Here is a 20,398-nt window from a genome sequence, read left to right as displayed (position 1 = left end):
TTACGCTTCTTGCCCACCTGGGAAAGGGCACTGGCATATCCCATTATGTATGACAACCAGACATGAAATTAGAAAACAGCTGTTCCCTACCCATTTCCTAGTGCCTTGAGACAAGGACCGAGTCACCCACCTGGCGTGAGGTCCATCCCTGCCTTCTCGTTGCAGCCCTGCAGGGAGTCGAGGGTGCGGGTGACCTGGCTGGCGAAGTCCTCCCCTCCGTTCATGCACTCCCTCTGCAGGTGGTGGCGCAGGTCAGTGATGTCGTACTCGTAGCCATCCAGGATGGGTGTCTCCCGGATGCTCAGGGTGCCGCTGGAGTTGTGGCCCTGCACGCGGGCATTGCGCAGACTCTCCCGCCCGTGCCCGCCGATCAGCACAGAAGGAATGTAGTGAATCTCATTGGCAGCCTCAGCGCTGGCACTCTTCTGGGGCTGGGGGACCCGGCGGCGCTTGCACCAGCGCCGGCGAGTGTACAGGATCATCACAAGGCACAAGATGGACAGCAGCAGCGCTATCATGCCACCCTAAGAAGAGAGGACAGCAGGTGGATGCAGGATGATGGGTGAGCTCATCCCACCAAGGGGCCTCACCCCGCCCTCTGTTACCATCCATCACGCACCCATGAATTCATTCATTCACTTAGGTGCAGTAAGCGCTTATAGCAAGCATCACTCAGCAGCAAAGGGACAGTCTGCTGTGATCGGTGATCAGGGTGAAAGAAAAATGGAACTGGGATGATCAGTGCATCATTTCAAGTGATCCACGGTTGCTTCTGGCTTAGCAAACAATTTGAAGAAGAAAGAAGTCTTTGTGATTGTACATATGTGTGTGTGTGCTTGTGTGTTTGTGTGTGTGTGTATAATTTCAGCTGCAGAAATAAGAGAGAGGGTTTTTTGAGGCAGATCTGCTATATGTAAAGCTGGGTTCAGGCCAATTTTTAGCAGTGGGATGGCATCTGGTTTCTTCCTCTTTCATATCTTAAAATCAATCATATATAGATTCTAACTCTGCCTCCACCACCCATCAGCAAGTCCTATAAATTCGAAACCTCAGATTCTGTATAAGGGAGAAGATACCACAGATTCCTCATCTGTATAATGGAAAAGATACCACTTACCCTTACAGGGTGGTGTAAGTACTAAGTTAGGTAACTATGTAACACATCTAATAGATTGTATCACAGGGACTCAAGGCTGTCAGCCTAACCTGAAATGTCTCCATCAGAGTAATTGCCCAAGCAGAAGAAAACCAGAGACCCATCCGAAGAGAAGTTTACATCTATCAGGAACTTACAACCAAGTGTGCAGAGAAATCTCATCATTTGAACATGACTTTTGGGATCACTGCTGCTTTAGGAGACAGCCTTCTCCCACTCACACAGTCCTGAGTGATGTTCCCATTCTTGCTAAGCTCAAGAGAAGGGACTGAGACCCATGTTGTCCTGGACTCAGACTGGCAGAGGAGTTTCCTTCTGAACCTTCTGGTGCTCCAAGGCCATCCTCTGAGGCCATTACTTAAAAGCCTGAACACGGGCTTCCCTGGTGGCGCAGTGGTTGAGAGTCCGCCTGCCGATGCACGGGACACGGGTTCGTGCCCCGGTCCGGGAAGATCCCACATGTCACGGAGCGGCTGGGCCCGTGAGCCATGGCCGCTGAGCCTGCGCGTCCGGAGCCTGTGCTCCGCAACCGGAGAGGCCCGCATACCACAAAAAAAAAAAAAAAGCCTGAACACAACTAAGTTGTCCGTCAGAGACGAGGATGCAGTGCTGAGCGAGGCTGAACGCCTCCCCTTAACGCGTGCCCAGGGCAGTGTTCGGAGGGAAGGGCTTACAAGCCCATTGCTGCACAGCACTCAGTGGGCATAAATCTTCCCGTGCACAATCTGTATTCACTCCCTTTATATTGGTCAATATCCCTCAGAACCTATTTCATTAGGTGGGCGTGTGCCAAATGGTTCTGCTCTCAATCTTGGGCTTCAATCACTGTCACCCCATCATATAGGCTAGAGGTGAAAACCCTCTATTCATTCCCAGGGGCTCGCCCACACAAGGCTGGGTCAAGATGATTCCCTCGAATATATTAGAGGGGGCTTTTTCCAGTCTCATAATAATTATATCTTAGATTTGTAAAGTTCTGCTCCCTGTAAATTCTCCCATTTATCCTCCCTCTCCCACCATCACCGTGAGCACGTGCGCACGCACTCACACACACAATGTTGCTGCTTTCCAACAGGCAGCTCAGAGGAGCTGAGACAAGAAGCAACAGAGTCAGCTGTCAAGTGACCTGTCATGTCAGGTGGCTTTTTGGAGACATACACTGGCCTCCAGGTTTTCAAATTTTTCTTTTATCTGCATAACCTTTTCTCCTGGTGAAATCTCTCAAGCGAGTACAGAGGAAGCATGAATATGAAGCTGCTCAGGTTACAGTGGGGGTGGGAGTCCAGAGCCAAGCATTCTAGGTCCCTGACAAGTGCCACCCCTGCCACCCATGGTCCCTCCCTCCTGGCAGCCCTGCAGACGTGCACAGAGAGCCCCTGACGCACCTCAACAGGGCAGATCTGAGCCCTGCACCCATTTGCTGAGAATGAGTGTTTGAGTCCAACCCAGTGATTTTTCAGCAGACCCTTCATCTCAGAGTCAGACCCACTAACTTTCCTTCATCCCCAATTGAAACTGCAACAATAGGTAATTAAGCCACACAGAAAGAATAACTTCCCCAGTGAGGGAAGTTGTCAGACATTGAACTAGACAAGTGAAAGCTCGAGGTAATTTTATTCCCTAAAGAGCTGTAAGGGGAGCATAAACATCAATCTCCTGGGAATGGTTTAAGCACCATCCTTCCTGCTTGCACAGAGGTCTTCAGGCACCCCTTCCACTCTTCCTCTCTGATTCTCCTTTCATTTGCTCACAACGGGGCTGTGATAAGATCCAGGCCATAGGTTCATGCCCCATATTACACAGGAATAAAGCAACAACAGTGGTCTGTTAATGGGGCTTTTACTTTGTATTAGACATTTGCCCCAAATGCTCTATACTTTTAACTCTGAGAAGTAGGGTCAACCATTTCCCCATTTTACATTTGAAAAGGCTAGGGCACAGAGGCTGAATAACTTGTCCAAGTTCACACAGCAAATGAATCCTAGGATTGGAATGGGGCCAAAATGACTCCCACTCCAGAGCCTACCTTCTTAACCACTAGGCTGCAGTCACCCTGAGTGAGCTTCGCTCACTGGAGACATATACACCCTGGCACCTATCTCATGAATTTTAAAAGGATAGAGTAGGAGAATATGGGTAATTCCACCTGAGTCCATCCTCACCTTTCGAAGGAAAAAGAGAAACTACTCAAAGTGCACATCTAGCTGACAAAGAGACACTATCGTAAACAAAGGACCTTGCACCAAGCACCCACTCAAGTGTCCGACTCAAGGTTAGTAGGCAGGGCAAAGACAGCAGGTGCATTTCAACGTCTCTGTGCTAAAATAAGACTGTGCCTCACACACCACTACATGCCTGGAGCATACCATCAGACTCTCAGTTTAGCTGAATTTCGACAGAGAAATCTGTGTTCCCTCTCAACTGTGAGATCTAGTGAAAATCTTTAGACTCAGCCCCTCCTCTTCTGAAGAAATGAAGGCCCAGAGAAACTACAAAACTAGACAGTGTAGAACTGGTTCTACACCCAGATCCTCTTCCACTGCTCTTTTCATGGTACTGTTTTGTTAGGTTCATCTAAAGTCCCCTTTACCGGGCTTCCCTGGTGGCGCAGTGGTTGAGAGTCCACCTGCCGATGCAGGGGACACGGGTTCGTGCCCCGGTCCGGGAGGATCCCACATGCCGCGGAGCAGCTGGGCCTGTGAGCCATGGCCGCTGAGCCTGCGCATCCGGAGCCTGTGCTCCACAACGGGAGAGGCCACAACAGTGAGAGGCCCACGTACCGCAAAAAATAAATAAATAAAGTCTCCTTTACCATGTAGGGGCCTAGACACTCAATTAGCAATATTTTATGCTAATTTTTTAAAAAAATAACAACTCATAGGGAGCTAGAATACAAGTTTTTGTTTGGCTAAGCCAGTTCATTTAGCAGCTCTAGTATTGCTTTAGCAAAACATTCCCTCTGCTTAGAGTCACTGACTCCAGAGGACCTCAGTTTTTTAATAATCAGTTACCAATAATGAGCTCCAGCCATTAGGTGAAACAGCACAGGCATATGAAAAAACATTCTCAGGCACTCGAATTGTGGAATAGTCTCTCTGCATCTATAACCCAAAATGACGGCAGGTGTCACAACACTTTGTTATGACTTACCAGTTGTGGACTATTATCGAAATAATAATATACATAAGTTATATGATATTAATTTGTAATATTATTTAATAATAATATGTTGTAATAATAATTTGTAAAATCACTACACACAAATACCTCTGGACTGCTTATCTGCCCTATCCAGTGAGGAGGGAGTAGGTAGGAGAACTTTATGGACAGGGCCTCCACTATACTGGGAAAAGGCATGGGTGTAGCCACTTTGATAATGTTCCGTCTATGGTGAGGACTCAAATCCAGTGCTCAAATTCGATTGCTTTTGCATTCCTGTGATAAACCACGGCTCTTTGATGTTACCATTATTTTTAACCCTTCTACTTCCATCGGAGATTTTAAGCAGTTTCAGTGCAACTCACAGAGCCTCTAGGATTTTTCTTTCAAATAATCTAATGAAACCAAGAGGTGGCACATGAATGGAAAGAAAGCCTAGGTCAAGAAGGGCTAGGAGCTTCCTAATAATCAAGTCAAAAAGAGCAAGGCGAGTCCTTGTTTGACAAAAGAAAATTTGTTGGTAAACTTATAGCTACCAAAGGGGAAAGCGGGGAGTGATAAATTAAGAGTTTGGGATTAGCAGATACAAACTACTCTATATAAAACAGATAAACAACAAGGTCCTACTGTATAGCACAGGGAACTATATTCAATATCTTATAATAACCTATAATGGGAGAGAATCTGAAATAATAGATACGCAACTGAATCACTTTACTACGCCTGAAACTAACAAAACATTGTAAACCAACTATATTTAATAAAAAAAAAAAAAGAAAAGTAAGTTTGTTGGGAGGAACAAACTTCCTCTAAGCATTCAACCCCATTCAAATAGACTCCCACCTGGCATGTGAACATGAGCATACTGAGAAACGCAGTGGGCAACGTGACCTCCCAGGCTTCACAGAAGCGCACAGGAGTTCTTCCTACACCTACACCTTGCTTTGAGCTTCTGCACTACCCTAGCTGTGTTCAGAGTATGTGCTTCATTTATGTGTTGACTTGAATTTTTATGGCAAAACAAACAAACATAAAAACCATTAAGGTACATCTGGACCCAAGAGAGAAGTAACAAAATGCGAACTTTGAACATTAAATAACACTGACAGGGCCTCCCTGGTGGCGCAGTGGTTGAGAGTCCGCCTGCCGATGCAGGGGATACGGGTTCGTGCCCCGGCCTGGGAAGATCCCATATGCCGCAGAGCGGCTGGGCCCGTGAGCCATGGCTGCTGAGCCTGCGCGTCCGGAGCCTGTGCTCCGCAACAGGAGAAGCCACAACAGTGAGAGGCCCGCGTACCGAAAAAAATAAAAAAAAATAAAAAAAAAATAACACTGACAGCAAGATATGTCATTTTTTGCTCTTTATTCATCTTTTCACGAGTTTTCTGATTATTCTATTGATTTTCCTCAAAACTGCTAAAAATTTTTGTATCTACAAGTATGTTTGGGGTATATGAAATCTCCACATCTATTAATAAGATGCTTGCAAAAAATGGTATTTAAAAATATATTTTTCTTTAAAAAAAATCAATAAATCATTTCTGCTGACTTTAATAGAGATCAGACAAATGAAATCAGCTTTTATTTTCTCATGAAACTGACATTTTGGGCACTTACCTGAGAGAGTAGTATGAGGTTTGTCAGATAATTTGCGGATTTTGTAATATTTATGTAACAATGTTTTATATAGCACTGATGGTGATTGCTCAGGGATAGAAAGTTCTAGGCAGATTTACCTTTTATGCTCATCCCAGTCATGCAGGCCAACCACAAGACTGTCTCATTATCTGACCTGTGTATTCATCCTGGGTCTGGGTCATTCCTCACTCCCTTAGCTAACCCTTCTTGTCCTTTAAAGTCAGTTCAGTGACATAACCTCAGCCAATTCTTCCGTATATCACTGAACCACCCATAGAACCTTCCACATAACTAACCACAAGTACTTTTATCTCTGATTTGCTTGTTGATCTCATCTACTAGATTACAGGCTTCATGAGAGCAGAGGATGCTAAGTTCCAGGGTCAATCCTAGTGCCTTCCATGAAGTAGGTGTTCAATAACCGTGGAAGGAAGGGTAGAAAGAAGGGAGGGAGGAAAGGAGGGGGGGCGGGAGGGGGGAGGAAAGGAGGGAGGGAGGGAGGGAGGGAGGGAAGAAGGGGAGGTCAACTTTGAGTATCTTTCAATATGGACGTCATCTATGTGCCTGCAAGCAAAGCTTATATGTCAGTTGCTTATGTGACTCATCCATTCAATTCATTACTCAGTCATTCAACAGATATTTACTCACTTAGCTAGGCATTTTTCTTATGGTCACTGTTATGCAGATACTGCAGTGAATAATAAAGGAATAGGTCCTGATCTCATGGGGTTTACCTTTGAGTTAGAGAAAATAATCTCTATAGTTTGGTTTTTAAAGGTAAACGTAGGCACAAAAGGAAGATAAAAACAGGTCACAAGGACTGGAAATAGCCTGCCATAATTTCTTTTCTTATAACAGAAGAAACTGTGATAGGTAAAGATATTTGGACTGGAGGTTATACTCTAGGTATAACCTATAACGTCAGGGGCCGGTAAAATCCTTCCATTATCCCAAATCAGTGTCATATGATCAGTAAATCCCAACAAAAAGAATCCATATTTATCAAATTTCACCAAATTTTAGGGAGTCACCTGGGTTTTGTGAACCCTTGGCAGAGAAGTGGAAAAGCTGAGATTGTTTCCAGCTACCATCTGTCAAGTGGCTGCAGACAATCAATCAGCTCACGTTTCAAAGCTTAGCTTTGCCCTAGGAGTGAATCTGAGAAGAGTGAATCTGAGACACAATTAATTATCCCTCAAGGCAACTGGACACACCGAATTCAAATTATATTCCTAAAGGAATTAAATGGTGGTTAAAAACTAAGAATAAAATAGACGAGTTTGGTGGCCTGTCACCTATTTTTCCCCAATAACAAAGCCCAAAGGTCTAGGGCAAATGCCCTCTCTCACATATGACAGTGATCATTTCTATCTCTCTCCAGCTTTCAAAGAAGACACACCAAGAGGAGAAAAACTGTGTAAGCCCATATGGCAATGCTGCTCACTTTCTAATCTAGATCCAAATATCCAGGGGTAGGGAATGGATGAGGTGAATAGATGATTTTCAAGGTCCCATCCAATCCTACGTTTCTCTGAGCCCAGTGGAAAACTATAGTAGGTTTCTAATAGCATGTAGGTCACCAATAAAAGAGCAGAGCTAACCAGAACAACTTTGTGCAAGTTGCACAGCCTCTATGAACCCACCCCAGGCCTTCATCTATCAAATGAAGTGATTAAAAGAAATGCACTGACTCTTCCAAATTGGAAACTTCCTGATTATAACACTGATACCTGTCAAACTGGAAACAGCTCTCAACTGGTAAACTAATTATGGAAAAAATACTTGTGAGCTCTTCTTGCCCAGTAATGCCAGAAACTACAGACCAAGGAACTGATCCTTCAGAGGCAGGCTATCAACTCCAGCTAGCCAATGCACCCTGATAAGCAGACCCACCCGCTTCCCCAAAGGCACAATAGGCCTCGGAAATCAGAAGATGTCATTGAAATTGTATTGACACATTCTTGACCTTGAGGACCCTTTTACTGCCAGGAGTCCCTAAACTAGAAGAGAAAGCCCCTTGGTTGGCTCTTCTGGCAGATTCTCTTTTCTGTGGTGGCTGGTGAATAGAAATCCATTATCCTCTGCCCATCTCCTTCCCAGATGGAAGACAAAAGCTACAGGTTAAGCTTATTAAGTAGTGGGTGCAATTTATAAATTATTAGGAACATTACCTCCCCTTGGGGGTTTGCTGAAGTCTTTAAGCGTGTGGAAACGCTTTCCAGTTGCCACAGGCCACCACGTTAATTAAGACGCTTCAACATTCCTCTGGGGCTTCTGACGTGAATTGCACATCCCACTGGCAGGGGACAGACCTGCCCTGCCTCGTTAGCCTTTCACTGGAGCCCGCTGCCATGAGATGCTTCAGAACCCCATCCCCACCCTTCTAAGTCCAAATATCCAAAGTGTAGGGAAGACATAGGATGTCCCCCCAAGATCTCTCATCAAAACGCCATTTGGGGGGGTAAAGGTAGGGACCAGGCAACATTCCATATATAAGCAAGAGAAAAACTCTAAGATCAAGAGCTCCCTAGGTTAGGCAGGTTGACATCAGAGGGCCCTCCCAACCCAAGGAGGCTATAAGCATGAAGTTCTTCTCAAGAGGAAACTCAACTTTATAGCTTTTAATTTTTTGTTTCCCCAGGTCTAAAAGTTTTGATGCTGTTAGGTTTGATCACTGTCTTTCTTCTTTAATCTGGGAAGTTTGTCTTCAACTTCTCTGTGAGGCTTCAGGAGTTTCAGCTAATGAGAGCCTGAAGCTCTGCAGGGAAAGTGGCTAGAGCCTAGCACGCTGGAGCCAGCCTGGGCTATTTCAAGTTGTCCTCTTTCAGGTTCTTTTTATAGAGCTGCTTTTTTAGTTCTTGGGATTTTTCTTACCTCTGAGGCTTGACTTTGCTGTCCCAAAGTAAAAGCAAGGGAGTACATTTGTGCATAAGGAGCTCAGAGCTCTCTGATCATTAGTAGCTCGGGGAACCTGCCGTTTGCCTTAATGAGAAGGCTGAGGTCGAGTGGAGCTGGACGAAGCAGGGTGACAGAAGCAGCTTGCCACGGCTGGCTTTTCCGGGCCCAAGGCTACCCTAATGGATCCCCTAATTCCAAAGACTGGCCTAGATTGCTGCAGAGTGAGAGAGCCGCGAGGAATCAGGCAACAGAGGCAAAGCTGAGGTCCTCCACTCCCTCTAGATGTAGACTTAGAAAATTTCTGAGAGATGCTGCTGCTTAGTCAGACATTATGGATGGGACCGCAATCAGTGCTATGTTAAGAGGCTGGCCCCACGTGTGACCCATCGTGTGGGTATGTGTGTGCAGGCACGTGCACAAATGTGTACACTGTGCATGACAGGCAGGCTGGGAGATAAACGGGTCCACACGGAAGCAAAAGCACACCAGGTCACTGTCTCAGCAGCCCATGAGCAGAGCTGCGTGAGACAGGCTCCCTCCACGGATCATGTGCACCAGCCCTTCAGAACTTCACAAGCCAAGCATGAAGCCAACAAATAAATATCTCCAGCTGGATAATGCTCCATGCCTATTCTTGGCCACGTTATTTTCCCCCTTTCCTCTTTGTTTTTATGCAGTAGGTGATCTCAATGAAGTAAAATAATAACAATAATCTGCTCCATTAGGACCAAGCATTAGGGAATTACTGAACAAGTAACAGAAGAGGCAGCTGGCACGGTATATGCTAATGACCATTAGACTTTAACCCTCTTTCTCTCTGAACATAATGGAGTTGTTAAACCCTCTTCCTCCCATCTCCCCAGACGTCAGGTAGCCCAGCCCAAGGGGAGGAAAGGAGGTCTCAGAGACCTAACAGCTCTGTGGGAAGCAGCTGGTGCTGAGCAAATGAAAACCAACTGAGGGCAGACACTGTGCAAGGCCCCTGTGGGGATTCCAATGACCTGTGGAAATTCCAATGAATTCAGATGAAAAAAGTTGGGAATAAAACGGAGTGTCAAGATGTCAAGATTTCCCTGATTTGGGCACATATTCATCAATATCACTCTCTGAACCAAGTCTTTTTTTTTTTTTTAAAGGTCTTTTTTCCTCCCCAGCTAAAAACTGAGATGAACCTTTAAAGGCTGCATAATCCAGGAGATGTCTGCAAGGGTGCAGGTAGAAGGCCCTTCACATAGGTGTGGGCCTTGACCATATTTTTGTCCCACAAACAGAGGTCCAACTTTTTCATTACGATTGCCATGAGGTCTGCTGTGGCAGGGTCTAGTCAAGTATTCAGAAGCCCTGTCAGGGTTTTCTTTCACAGTAGAACCTCCAATGGCACAGTGTCTGTATTGGGAGAGGTGACAATCCTACAGAGCTGACGGTTAGCTTTGCAAAGATTTCGGAGGCTACATATACATAACACGACAAAAGCATTTCTCAGCTCCTACAGCAATCCCATTACATATGCTTAATTCCTCCCCCGAATTCCTGCCTCATTCTGCAGTTCTACACACACACTGCCTTATTCCTATAGTATCGGCACAATGGAGGAGAAATAATAACTACCATTTGTAAAGTATATACCGTGTGCCAAACACAGTGAAGGGTGAACTACCATTATCATTTTATTTAATCCTACCAATAAATATACATAGTAGGGATTACCATTTCCATTTTTTAGGTGAGGAAACAGGAGATCAGAGGGGCTACATAATTTGCTCAAACCAAGACTCAACCACTTATCTTAATTAACAATGTTGTTTTATGCCCTTGTTGAGTAGAAAGAAGCCTACCACTGTAGCCTGGGCTGCAATTCCCCAACTTCCCATCTTCTCCAAATTAAGCCCTGGTGGTCTTGCTCCTATATCTAACTCTTAGGGTTATGCAAGTAAGGATTCTCAAATGTCTACAGTCAGTACTGTCTTCACTGCCTGCCCCAGATGCCCCCAATCTTCTTCAATTAAGCTGATCAGTTAATGTAATCACTGGGTTGACCAAGTGCATAATTTCAAGCAATAATTTAATTGTGCCAAGGGCGGCGAGACTTACTGGGCTGTCGTTTTGACTTGGGAAGAGAAAACTTACGGAGATATCTGTTCTTGGGTGGATGTTTTCTAAGTGAAATCAAATGCCTTTAGGGTCAACAGGCACAGATGCTCAACTATCTCCTTGAGAATAGCCTGTCACACTTGCACACAAACTCAGGTCTCTTTGCTGCCTGTAAGCCCTTGTTCTGGGGTCAGAGCCCTAAGAGGAACAGTAGATGTGTTCCATAATATAACAACACATGTAGAAGATAGGCTGGGGACAAAATGTGGGACTTGAACACTTTCAGGGAAATTAGAATCTGCATCAGTCAGGTCACCCAAAAGACTGCTGGCCAACAGATTTGGAAAAGGTAGGAGAAACCCTGCAGGTCATGTTTTGCATTAGGGCCCTAACAATGATAATGGTCACTCCCAATGCAAGTCATTTAATGCTGATCAAATACAGAGGTTAGCAAAGCTCTTATTCATGGCTTTCTGCTCATAAAGCTCTTCCAACTTGTAACTTATTTGACCCACCTTGCTAAGGAGAATAACGGGCATCCATGGTCACATCTCTTGTAACACTCCAGCTGTGACTCAATCTTGGCACCAAGTAATATGCATAATAGAGCTGAAGAATTGTAGCAAAGGAACAGGCAAGGGAATTAAGGACTGGGGGGGACGCTGACCTACGAACACAATCAGTGTTTCACATGCTAAGATTCCCTCCAAGCCCCTCACTCCTTGCCAGCAAGCTTTGTCTGACACCAAAGAGGGGAGTGGGAGGGAAGACTTGACAGTCAAGAGTCTCCTCTTGGGCCATATACTAAGTGCTGTGGCTCTTGTTTCTCCTTGTAAAAAAAAATTATTACAATTCAATTTTTCTCTGGAACTAATCAAGCACAAAATCTGGAGAAGAGGCCCTGTTTGTGAAGGCAATCTCCGAGCAAGACACTGACGTTCTCATTAGGGCAGGCTTCATTAAACCACCGGTTCCGACAACAGCAGCATGTTGTCTTCAGCTAATTACATTTTTGCTGGCAAAGTCATTGCACAAGTCTTCAAATCCTTCCCATCATTAATTTAAAACACATGCACACACAACAACTCCGTGCCCGGCCTCCTCCCTCGCTGGCCTCCCACCCACCCATCTCTGCGTGCTGTCAGCTTTGTTCTTCTGGTTTTCCAGGACTTCTTTCTTGTACTGGGGCTTTGGAGGGGGAGGTGATGAGGTGAAGCAGAGAACCTGTCACCTGTAAGCTTGATTTCTTCACTAGCTGACCACGGCTCACTGTGTTCCCGGCCAGATGCTAGTTATACCTCCCAGGACCTTGGATGCAAGCCCAGTGCTTGCCCGCAAAGACAGGCCAGAGCAAAGGGAAGCTGGAAGTTAAACCCACCTCTGCCCCATCCCGCCCATGGAAAGTGACAAAAGGCCTAACTCTGCTATTGTTTTGATTGACTGATCAACAGCTTGATCACGCGGCGTGCATCCACAGATCAGCCTGATCTGGCCAGAGACACTCACATGATACAAAGACCGTCGGGGGTTTGTGCTTCCGAGACAACTGAATGAGGCAGACATCATCCACCCAGCAAATGCATAATCCTGCTCCTGGGGCAGGCATGTTTTCCTGACCCCGTGGAAGTGGTTCCCAGCCAGCCTGCAACATCATTACGACTTAGTGCAGATCATGGCGTCCACGAGGTTTCACTTTTCTACTTTTTGATAGGAGTGATTAGGTTTTTTTTCAATTCTTCACATTCAGTTCAATTGTAAGGGAGAGAGGGGCAGAGAGAGAACAGGATAGGGTGACAGGGTTGTCTATGCCCATCTCTGTGCCTTTGCCCTCCCTTCCCCGGCACGTCCTTCCTCACCCTCCTTCTACCTCAGCTCTTCACACCCTTATAAGTCCCAGCATAAGTTCCTCTCCTTCCTGAAACCTACTTTGATTACTCCAATTCTCAGACATGGCATTCGCTCCCAATTTTTAAAGCATATAAGAGCTTTCCTTAATTAATCTTTAATCCCTGATTCTGCTGTTTCCCATATCATAGCTCTGACTAGACTTGCAGGCAGAGACCATGGTTTAAAAACTTTCTACAGGGGCTTCCCTGGTGGCGTAGTGGTTGAGAGTCCGCCTGCCAATGCAGGGGACACGGGTTCGTGCCCCGGTCCGGGAGGATCCCGCATGCCATGGAGCGGCTGGGCCCGTGGGCCATGGCCGCTGGGCCTGCGCGTCCGGAGCCTGTGCTCCGCAACGGGAGAGGCCACGGCAGTGAGAGGCCTGCGTACCGCAAAAAAAAACCCAAAAACAAAAACAAAAAAACTTTCTACAGTCCCAGCCTTAGTGAAGGGCCCAGCCCAGAACTGACCTACTGCAAATAGCTCACTGCTTGATTAATTACAGGGAGGCACATTCAGCTGGCTTGGCAAAGCTGATAAAGCACAAATAGCACGATATCTACACTGTCGGCTCAGAATTAAGGCTTCCATCTGGAAGCCCTCTTCGCTCCTCTCAGCTGGCTCCTTGGCCAACCCTGGGGTGCCCCCTCGGCTGTAGAGCCTCCCAGGAAGGAGTCAGCTACAGTAGGGGGTCTGCTTCCTCACCCCAAGGGAGTGAGGAATGGGAGGTCCACGCTACAGACCCATCAACCAGAGGCTATTAGCTGTGTTTTCAGAAAGTGTGATGGCTTCTACCTACCCAACTGCATTCTAGCTCGTATCTTTCTGTGCCATTAGCAAGCCATTGTGAGACGGCAGAGGGCTCGTTTAAGCTGACGGAGATGCTTTTCTAGTAAAACGAACTGACCTGTGCTTGGATCTGACTGCTCTTGCTGTCCTCCACAGAGCTCTGCATGAATAGAGTCCCATCATCAGAGATGTCAAAGACATTTGTTATCACATTTTAAAACATCGGTTTAGCACCTAATTATAGGAAGAACGATATATGTGCTTTACAAAAAGAATAGTGTAAAAAAGTCCCTTTTCTTAGAAACTAAAGCTTTAAGTTTTGTTTTTATTAATATAAGCATTATTTGTATTTATGTGTGTATATATATTTACATTTGTATATCTAGTTCTGCAGAGTGACTGCAAGTAGGACGGAGAAGTTCTTGTTCACTCCATTCTGTAGTTGGAGAAATTAAATCTGGCTTAGCAAGAGGGCCAAACACTGTCAGGACCAACAATGTGAAGAGTTTTCTCTGCCACCACACCACGACAAATGCGGGCTGCACCCTGGGGAGATCCCACAGGCACACCGAGGGTTTGATGTACTCCCAGCACCAGCTGTCACTCCATTTTTTTCTCTCCCAATCCAGAAGCCGCACCAGAATACAAGTTGAGTGAGAATGACCTTATTACAGGTCATTTGTAACACTGACTCCACTCTAATGGGAAAAAAGGAAACCAGTCACAAATTTCAGCACTTTACCTATGATTAGTATCAGATTCCCTTGGCACACTTTACAATTGATGGGGTCACGGTACTGTGGCTGCAAACTGCAGAGGTATGAACACAGCCACTGAGGACAGGGAAAAAAAAAAAAAACAAAAAAACCCAAAAAACCCAAGATTTTTTTATTCCTGGGAGTCTGGCTTTGCCCAGAAGTCTGGGTCAGGGACTGTCGAGTCTTCAGGTCCTGGGAGAGGCCTCTTCATTGTATAACACCAGGTGGTACCACCTTGGTCCTCATGTCATGCCGTGTAATACACTCACAGCTGAAGTTCTCACTCTGAAGATCTTTCACAGTGATTTTGCTGAGTGTCAATTAAACCAAATTTTAATATAGATAGAGAGAGAGAGATGGCCTTGTGACCTGGCCAGCTCTGGTGCGTGTGTCAGTCTTCCCTAAGTTCCCTTTCCATGACTATGCAGAGAGAGGAAGAGAGGTGAGGGCTTAGCAGAGAGAAAGGAACCCCAACGACCAGAGAGGAGCCCTGAGTAGAGCATTCCACCAAAGGCCTGGCAACACAGAGGAAGTGGCCCTGACTGAGCACTTGGGCCCCAGTCCCAGCAGGGCCACTTAGCAATCATTCGGCCCTTTGGCCTCTTTGAGCCTCAGCTTTCTATGGTGGCAGACTTGCTCGGCCTTCCCCACAGGGTAATCTGTTCATTCCCAGAGTCTCTTTCGGCCAGGCCCTTGGCTGGGATACAAAGATACACGATCCCTCCTAGCTAGGAGATCACAGTGAAGGCAGGCTTCTGCAGGGATGAGGGCTGGGGCAGGAATATGCACCAGGGACTGCACTGGCAGGCACCCACCCTAGAGGGAAGGGACCCAGGGATGCCTCCTAGGCGAGGTCATGAACTAATTTTTTTTTTTTTTTTTTTTTGCGGTACGCGGGCCTCTCACTGTTGTGGCCTCTCCCGCTGCGGAGCACAGGCTCCGGAGGCGCAGGCTCAGCGGCCATGGCTCACGGGCCCAGCTGCTCCACGGCATGTGGGATCTTCCCTGACCGGGGTACGAACCCGTGTCCCCTGCATCGGCAGGCGGACTCTCAACCACTGCGCCACCAGGGAAGCCCCATGGACTAACTTTAAAGAGGCATTAGAAGCGACCCCACTCGGAGGAGACAAAAGAGATTTTACACCCAAAGTATGGCACTAGTGAAATCACAGATGAGCTAAGTAGCAAGGGAGGTCCCGGAAAGATGACTGAGCTGGTCAGTGAGCCTAGAATGGAGAGCGGACACCGAGGAGTGACGAGAGAGAAGGGTCAGATCATGAGAGGTTCAACATCTTGGAATTTACCCTTCACAGTGAGGAACTGCTCAAGGCATTTTACCAGGAAGGTGACATCGTCGAAGCTGGATTTTACTAGGAACAGCCCGGTGGTAGTGAGAGGGGAGTTTTGAGGGGATGGTATCAGAAGGCGGTGTGAACAGGTGGAAAACCCACGCAGCAGTCAGCTGAGAGGTGATGGGGGCCTGTATCAGCAGTGGTGGTGGTGGGGAGGGAAGGAAGAGAGGGATTCTAAAGACTTTCAGAAAATCAAATGAGCAGAGCTTGGTGCTGCACTGAATGAGGATGGGGAGGGAGGAAAGGGGATGGGACCTGGGTAACCAGGCTGATGGTCCCTGCACCAAGCGAGGAGAGAACACAAGAAGTGGAGAGGGTGGTGGGGAAGACAGATGATACACTTCATCTGTTCTGTGTTGTTCGGAGTGCCCGTGGGACATCCAGACAGATAGATCTGTAAGTCAGAAGCTTGAGGGAGAGAAGCCAGGGCTGGAGATAGAGACAGATGTAAGGACCAAGGGGGGAAAAACATGATACAAACAAATAATATTCATTCCACAAACACCAACTGGGGATGTTTCTTGTGTGAAGCGTTGTGCTGGTAGCTGTAAGAAATATAAAGATGAATCAGACTCAGACCAGAACCTGCCATTTAGGAACCTAGTAGAGAAGAAAAGACTCATCAAAATACTAACACACTGGATAGAAATAGATACCAGCCATGAGAGAGGCTCAGAGAAATCTTCCCTGTTGGGCTGGCCAGAGGAAACCAGGAAGAAGGCATGGTCTCTGGTGGAGAGACTGGGGAAGGTGGCCAGGGGGAGATGCTTGAGGAAGGACGTAAAAGACAGGTAGGATTTGAACACAGACACAGGGAGAGGAGTGGAGGGCACAAGGGGACAATGCCGTGGCCATGACAGGTACAGGGACCCTGAACAGGAGAGTGCAGAAGGGGGGATCCTGGGCAAAAGAATGAATAGGAAGATTGAGATCCTTCTGTTCCCAGATAATAAAATGCACTATTTGTGTGGATGATTCGTAAGTGAAATAACGGTCTTCCTCCTCTGCAACCCTAGTGAGCTGAAATGATATTTTCTGGGTAAGGCAGCATGTAGCACGAATGCTGGTGAAAAATGTCTGGATGTAGAAATAGCCCTTTGAATGTGCTCACAGAAATAGTTACACAGCCCACTTCCCACTCTAACTTTTTCCATTAGATAAACTAGGCAGAAATGAACATCGAATCCAAACTTGAGCAAAGAGGCAAAGGAACTCACAAAAAGCCTGTAGGAGAGGGAAGCGAGGAAGAGGAAAACAGCTGAATGTCCAGTGCCTCAGAGAGGACCTCGCATTCCTGGTTCCTGATGGAAATCTGGCATTGCTGAGAACCAGCGGGACCCACCAGGAGGGCAAGGTGCCCTCTAAGTGCCTTCACTGTTAGTCGGCAAGGCAGAGTTCATTATCCTGTCAGGAATTTTCCTTCTAAAACAGACTTTTCCTCCTAACTGCTGTCCTGAGAACAGAGCACACAGGGCAACGGAGGCAGTCAGGTGAGGAAGAAATATAAAACCACTGGCTCAGCTGTGCTTGCCAGGAATCACGCCGCCTCTGGCTTCGCTGGAGGCACTTTAGGTAGGAGGATCAACATCCTCTTCTGAGAGCACCCGAAGTCCTCCAGAGGTGATTCCACAGTGCTCTGGGGGACACTTCCCCTTACCAAGTCCCCCAAGCTGGAGGTTGTGGGCCCTTCCTATGACCTGATCCCTCAAGTGGTCCGGAGGCCACTCCATCCTGGAGCACTTCCTGCCAGCAAAGGTGGGGGCATGTCTAGGGAGACTCCCTGGGGACTGTGAAAAGCAGAGCTGGCTGAGCACAGGGGCCCTGGGCCAGCAGTTCAGCAAAATCTCAGAGTGCCTGCAGAGAGGTCCCAGTGGGCCACAGGCAAGGGCTCACAGCCACCAAACTCCTTCCAACAGATCAGCACCGTGGGCAGTGACAGCTCCCTCCCAGGGCAGAACTGCCACCATCAACCCAACCTATAGGCACAGAAGCCCACCCTTTTCCCCACAGACCATCATCGCATGCTCATAAATGGAAAAAAGAAGAGCAGAGTTGCTGCAGGGGATGGAATCAAGTTTCTCGATATGTTACCCTGAGGTCTGTTTTAACCAGGGATTGCTAGTGTCCCATCCGTCTTTCATTGTCATATTCCTAGGAAGTGAGATCTGGAGGCATCTTGAAGGGCACCTAGCCTGGGATTCCCGAGGCAGAGTGCACACAGCCCATCCAGTGCTCCTGGTCACTGGCATGCTAATGGCTGGTAAAAGTATGAAACATTTTTATTTATTTCATAAAATTTTATTTTTCCTAATCTATATTGAATTAATTCACTATTACTTCAAACCTACGATTTTGTTGGCATTTTCATCTGAGATAAAGCTAAAATAACTTCCAACTGAAAAAGACAGTCAATTTAAATAAAAATCTTCTGAAAACACTAACACAGATTGTATAAAAATTTGGCAAAAATCCTGAATGCCTAAAGTTTTGAAAACATTCCTATACAGATAAGAAAATTGCGGCTCAGGACGGTGAAGGAGCTTGCCTAAGGTTTCACAGACTCTTCTGGGGAAAAGGACTATAGGGAACGCCTCCTGACTTCTAATTCTGTGGTCTTATCCAACATGAGGCTGCTCATCTCCTCGACCGAGCTTTAATCACTGTTGAGGGGAGAAAAAGGAAATACGGTCTGTATGAGTACAGCTAGGCTCTCAGCCTGCACCACTCTGCCATGGAAGCCCTGGCTGGGGCAGGTGGATGCTGCCCCATCCCAACTCCAGGTGGAGTCACAGGAAGGCGACTGTGACCTGGAGAGGCTGGAGGCCTTAGATGCCGGGGCTGCTCTCACTGATGAGCAGAGGCGAGTGAGGCGAGTGGGGCTGGGGACTGACACGGCCAGCGGAAAGCCTGAGGATGGTGACCTGGATGTATACACTCCATGAAGTTTCGGGAATAAACAGAGAATCAAAGAGAGATGCTTTAACATCACTGCTGGGATGCAGAGCACGTCTGAGTTTGTTCTGTGTGGCAGCTTACCTCACCCTGTAACAATGTGTCTAAGGCCCATAAATGCCAAATCCTGACATGTTGACTCATAAATCCAAAATACTTTTGTGCCTTAATCCCAAAGCCTTCCATTTTTCCTCAGACAAGAGAGAAGAAGGGAGGAAACAAAAGGTTGAATCCTTTCATAAACATGTGGTATCAGATCTCCTGTAGGGATCTCGTACAGCTCTGCCTTCTTTATGGTGTTGGAGCAGCAGAAGTCACCTTAGGTTCACGTGAAGCAAACTGTGGGATTGGGAGCCAGAACCCAGAAGGCTCTGGATACTGTTCCATGAAGCACTTGTACTGTCAGGCACAGTCCAATGTATCAACAGAGCATCTGATTCATCCCAAGTTAGAAGGCTCCTTGACTCATCTCTGTTGCTATTTATGGACGTCAGCAGCAGTGATAGAGGTGTCAGGAGAATTCATAAATAGCAGGGCAGTATGAAGAGGCTCCCAACCTCCCCGGATGTACCGTGGGGGCCCCTATGCAACACTGAGGAGCGCTCCTGACATCAGCCTCTCACGTAGGCAAGACTTTGAATAAACTTGAGCAGATACTTGAAAGAGTCACAGCGGATTTTATGAGACGAGGTCTTAAAAGGCTTTGTCCACCCTCAGCCTCCTCAGCAAGGCAGAAAGCCACCACCAACTCGTAAAGTCCTTCCGTATCACCAACTTGATGGTGATGTGTCTGGAAGCACAATTCTACTTCCATGCCCACATGTACATTTATATCAGGTATTTTGCTTGAAGGAGATATTCTAACATGAACAGGCATTTCATATAAGTCTACTGTGTATGGCAAAGTTGAAACCAAGCAGGAGCCACAGGGAAGAGAAGACAGCATGTTTGCTCATCGGTATCCTGTTTATATTTCTTTTGTCAAGTCTAAGCACATTTTTGTTTTCATCAACTTTTGTCTTCACTAAACCCATCAATACCTCTCAAGAGAGGTTAATGTGAGTGCACTTCACCTGAACTTGTAAATGCCATATGCCTTGAATTTTAGCAAGAACAGTCTTTATCAGTGTCTTCCTTAAGTGACAATTATAATCAATCTATGGGAGTCTAACGAACACTAGCAAACTATTATCTTTTACATTGCAAATAGAACCCTATAACTTCTACCGAGTTGTTAGAGTCTAGTCTCTGTAGACAAAATGAGGAAAATGTACTAGTTCCGGGTCACTAAACTATGGCCTCTAGGCCAAATGTGGCCCACTGTCTGTTTTTATAAATAAAGTTTTATGGAACACAGCCACATCCATGCAGTCATATACTGTGTATGGCTGCTTTGGCATTATAATGGCAAGAGTTAGGTAGTTGCAACAAAGCTTCAATGGCCTAAAAGCTGAAAATGTTTACCATTTGGCCCTTTACAGATCCTTGGCCTAATCTCCTGCCACTGTCCATGCTACAGGTCTCTCGGTGGGCCCAGCTAGCTCTATCTACTCTACCTAAATCTAGTTTGCCTCCAACCAAGGCCCATGGGTGTGGGTTTGAGGTCATATTTAAGGACAACCTTCAGGTCTGTGAGAGAATCCCAATGCTTTAGGGAGGGGCAGAAGGTGAGAGAAGACAGCATGATCTGGAGGAAATACAACAGCATTAAGAAGAAGAAT

At 46.6% G+C, this 20,398-nt stretch overlaps 1 protein-coding gene across 2 annotated transcripts in view; it reads right to left on the bottom strand.

The window, feature by feature from the left end:
• ASTN1 (astrotactin 1) overlaps positions 1-20,398 on the bottom strand; it is a 335,381-nt gene that overhangs the window by 169,936 nt on the left and 145,047 nt on the right. For both annotated transcript variants that reach the window (XM_060088555.1, XM_060088557.1), the window contains exon 3: positions 131-524. In XM_060088555.1, coding sequence (XP_059944538.1) covers positions 131-524 — 394 coding nt within the window. The remainder of the gene's footprint in view (positions 1-130; positions 525-20,398) is intronic.

The sequence above is a fragment of the Mesoplodon densirostris genome, chromosome 2, assembly GCF_025265405.1.
Source record: "Mesoplodon densirostris isolate mMesDen1 chromosome 2, mMesDen1 primary haplotype, whole genome shotgun sequence".
Taxonomy (NCBI): Eukaryota; Metazoa; Chordata; class Mammalia; order Artiodactyla; family Ziphiidae; genus Mesoplodon; species Mesoplodon densirostris.
The sequence above is the reverse complement of the archived record's forward strand: the minus strand, read 5'-3'. Positions and strand labels throughout refer to the sequence as shown.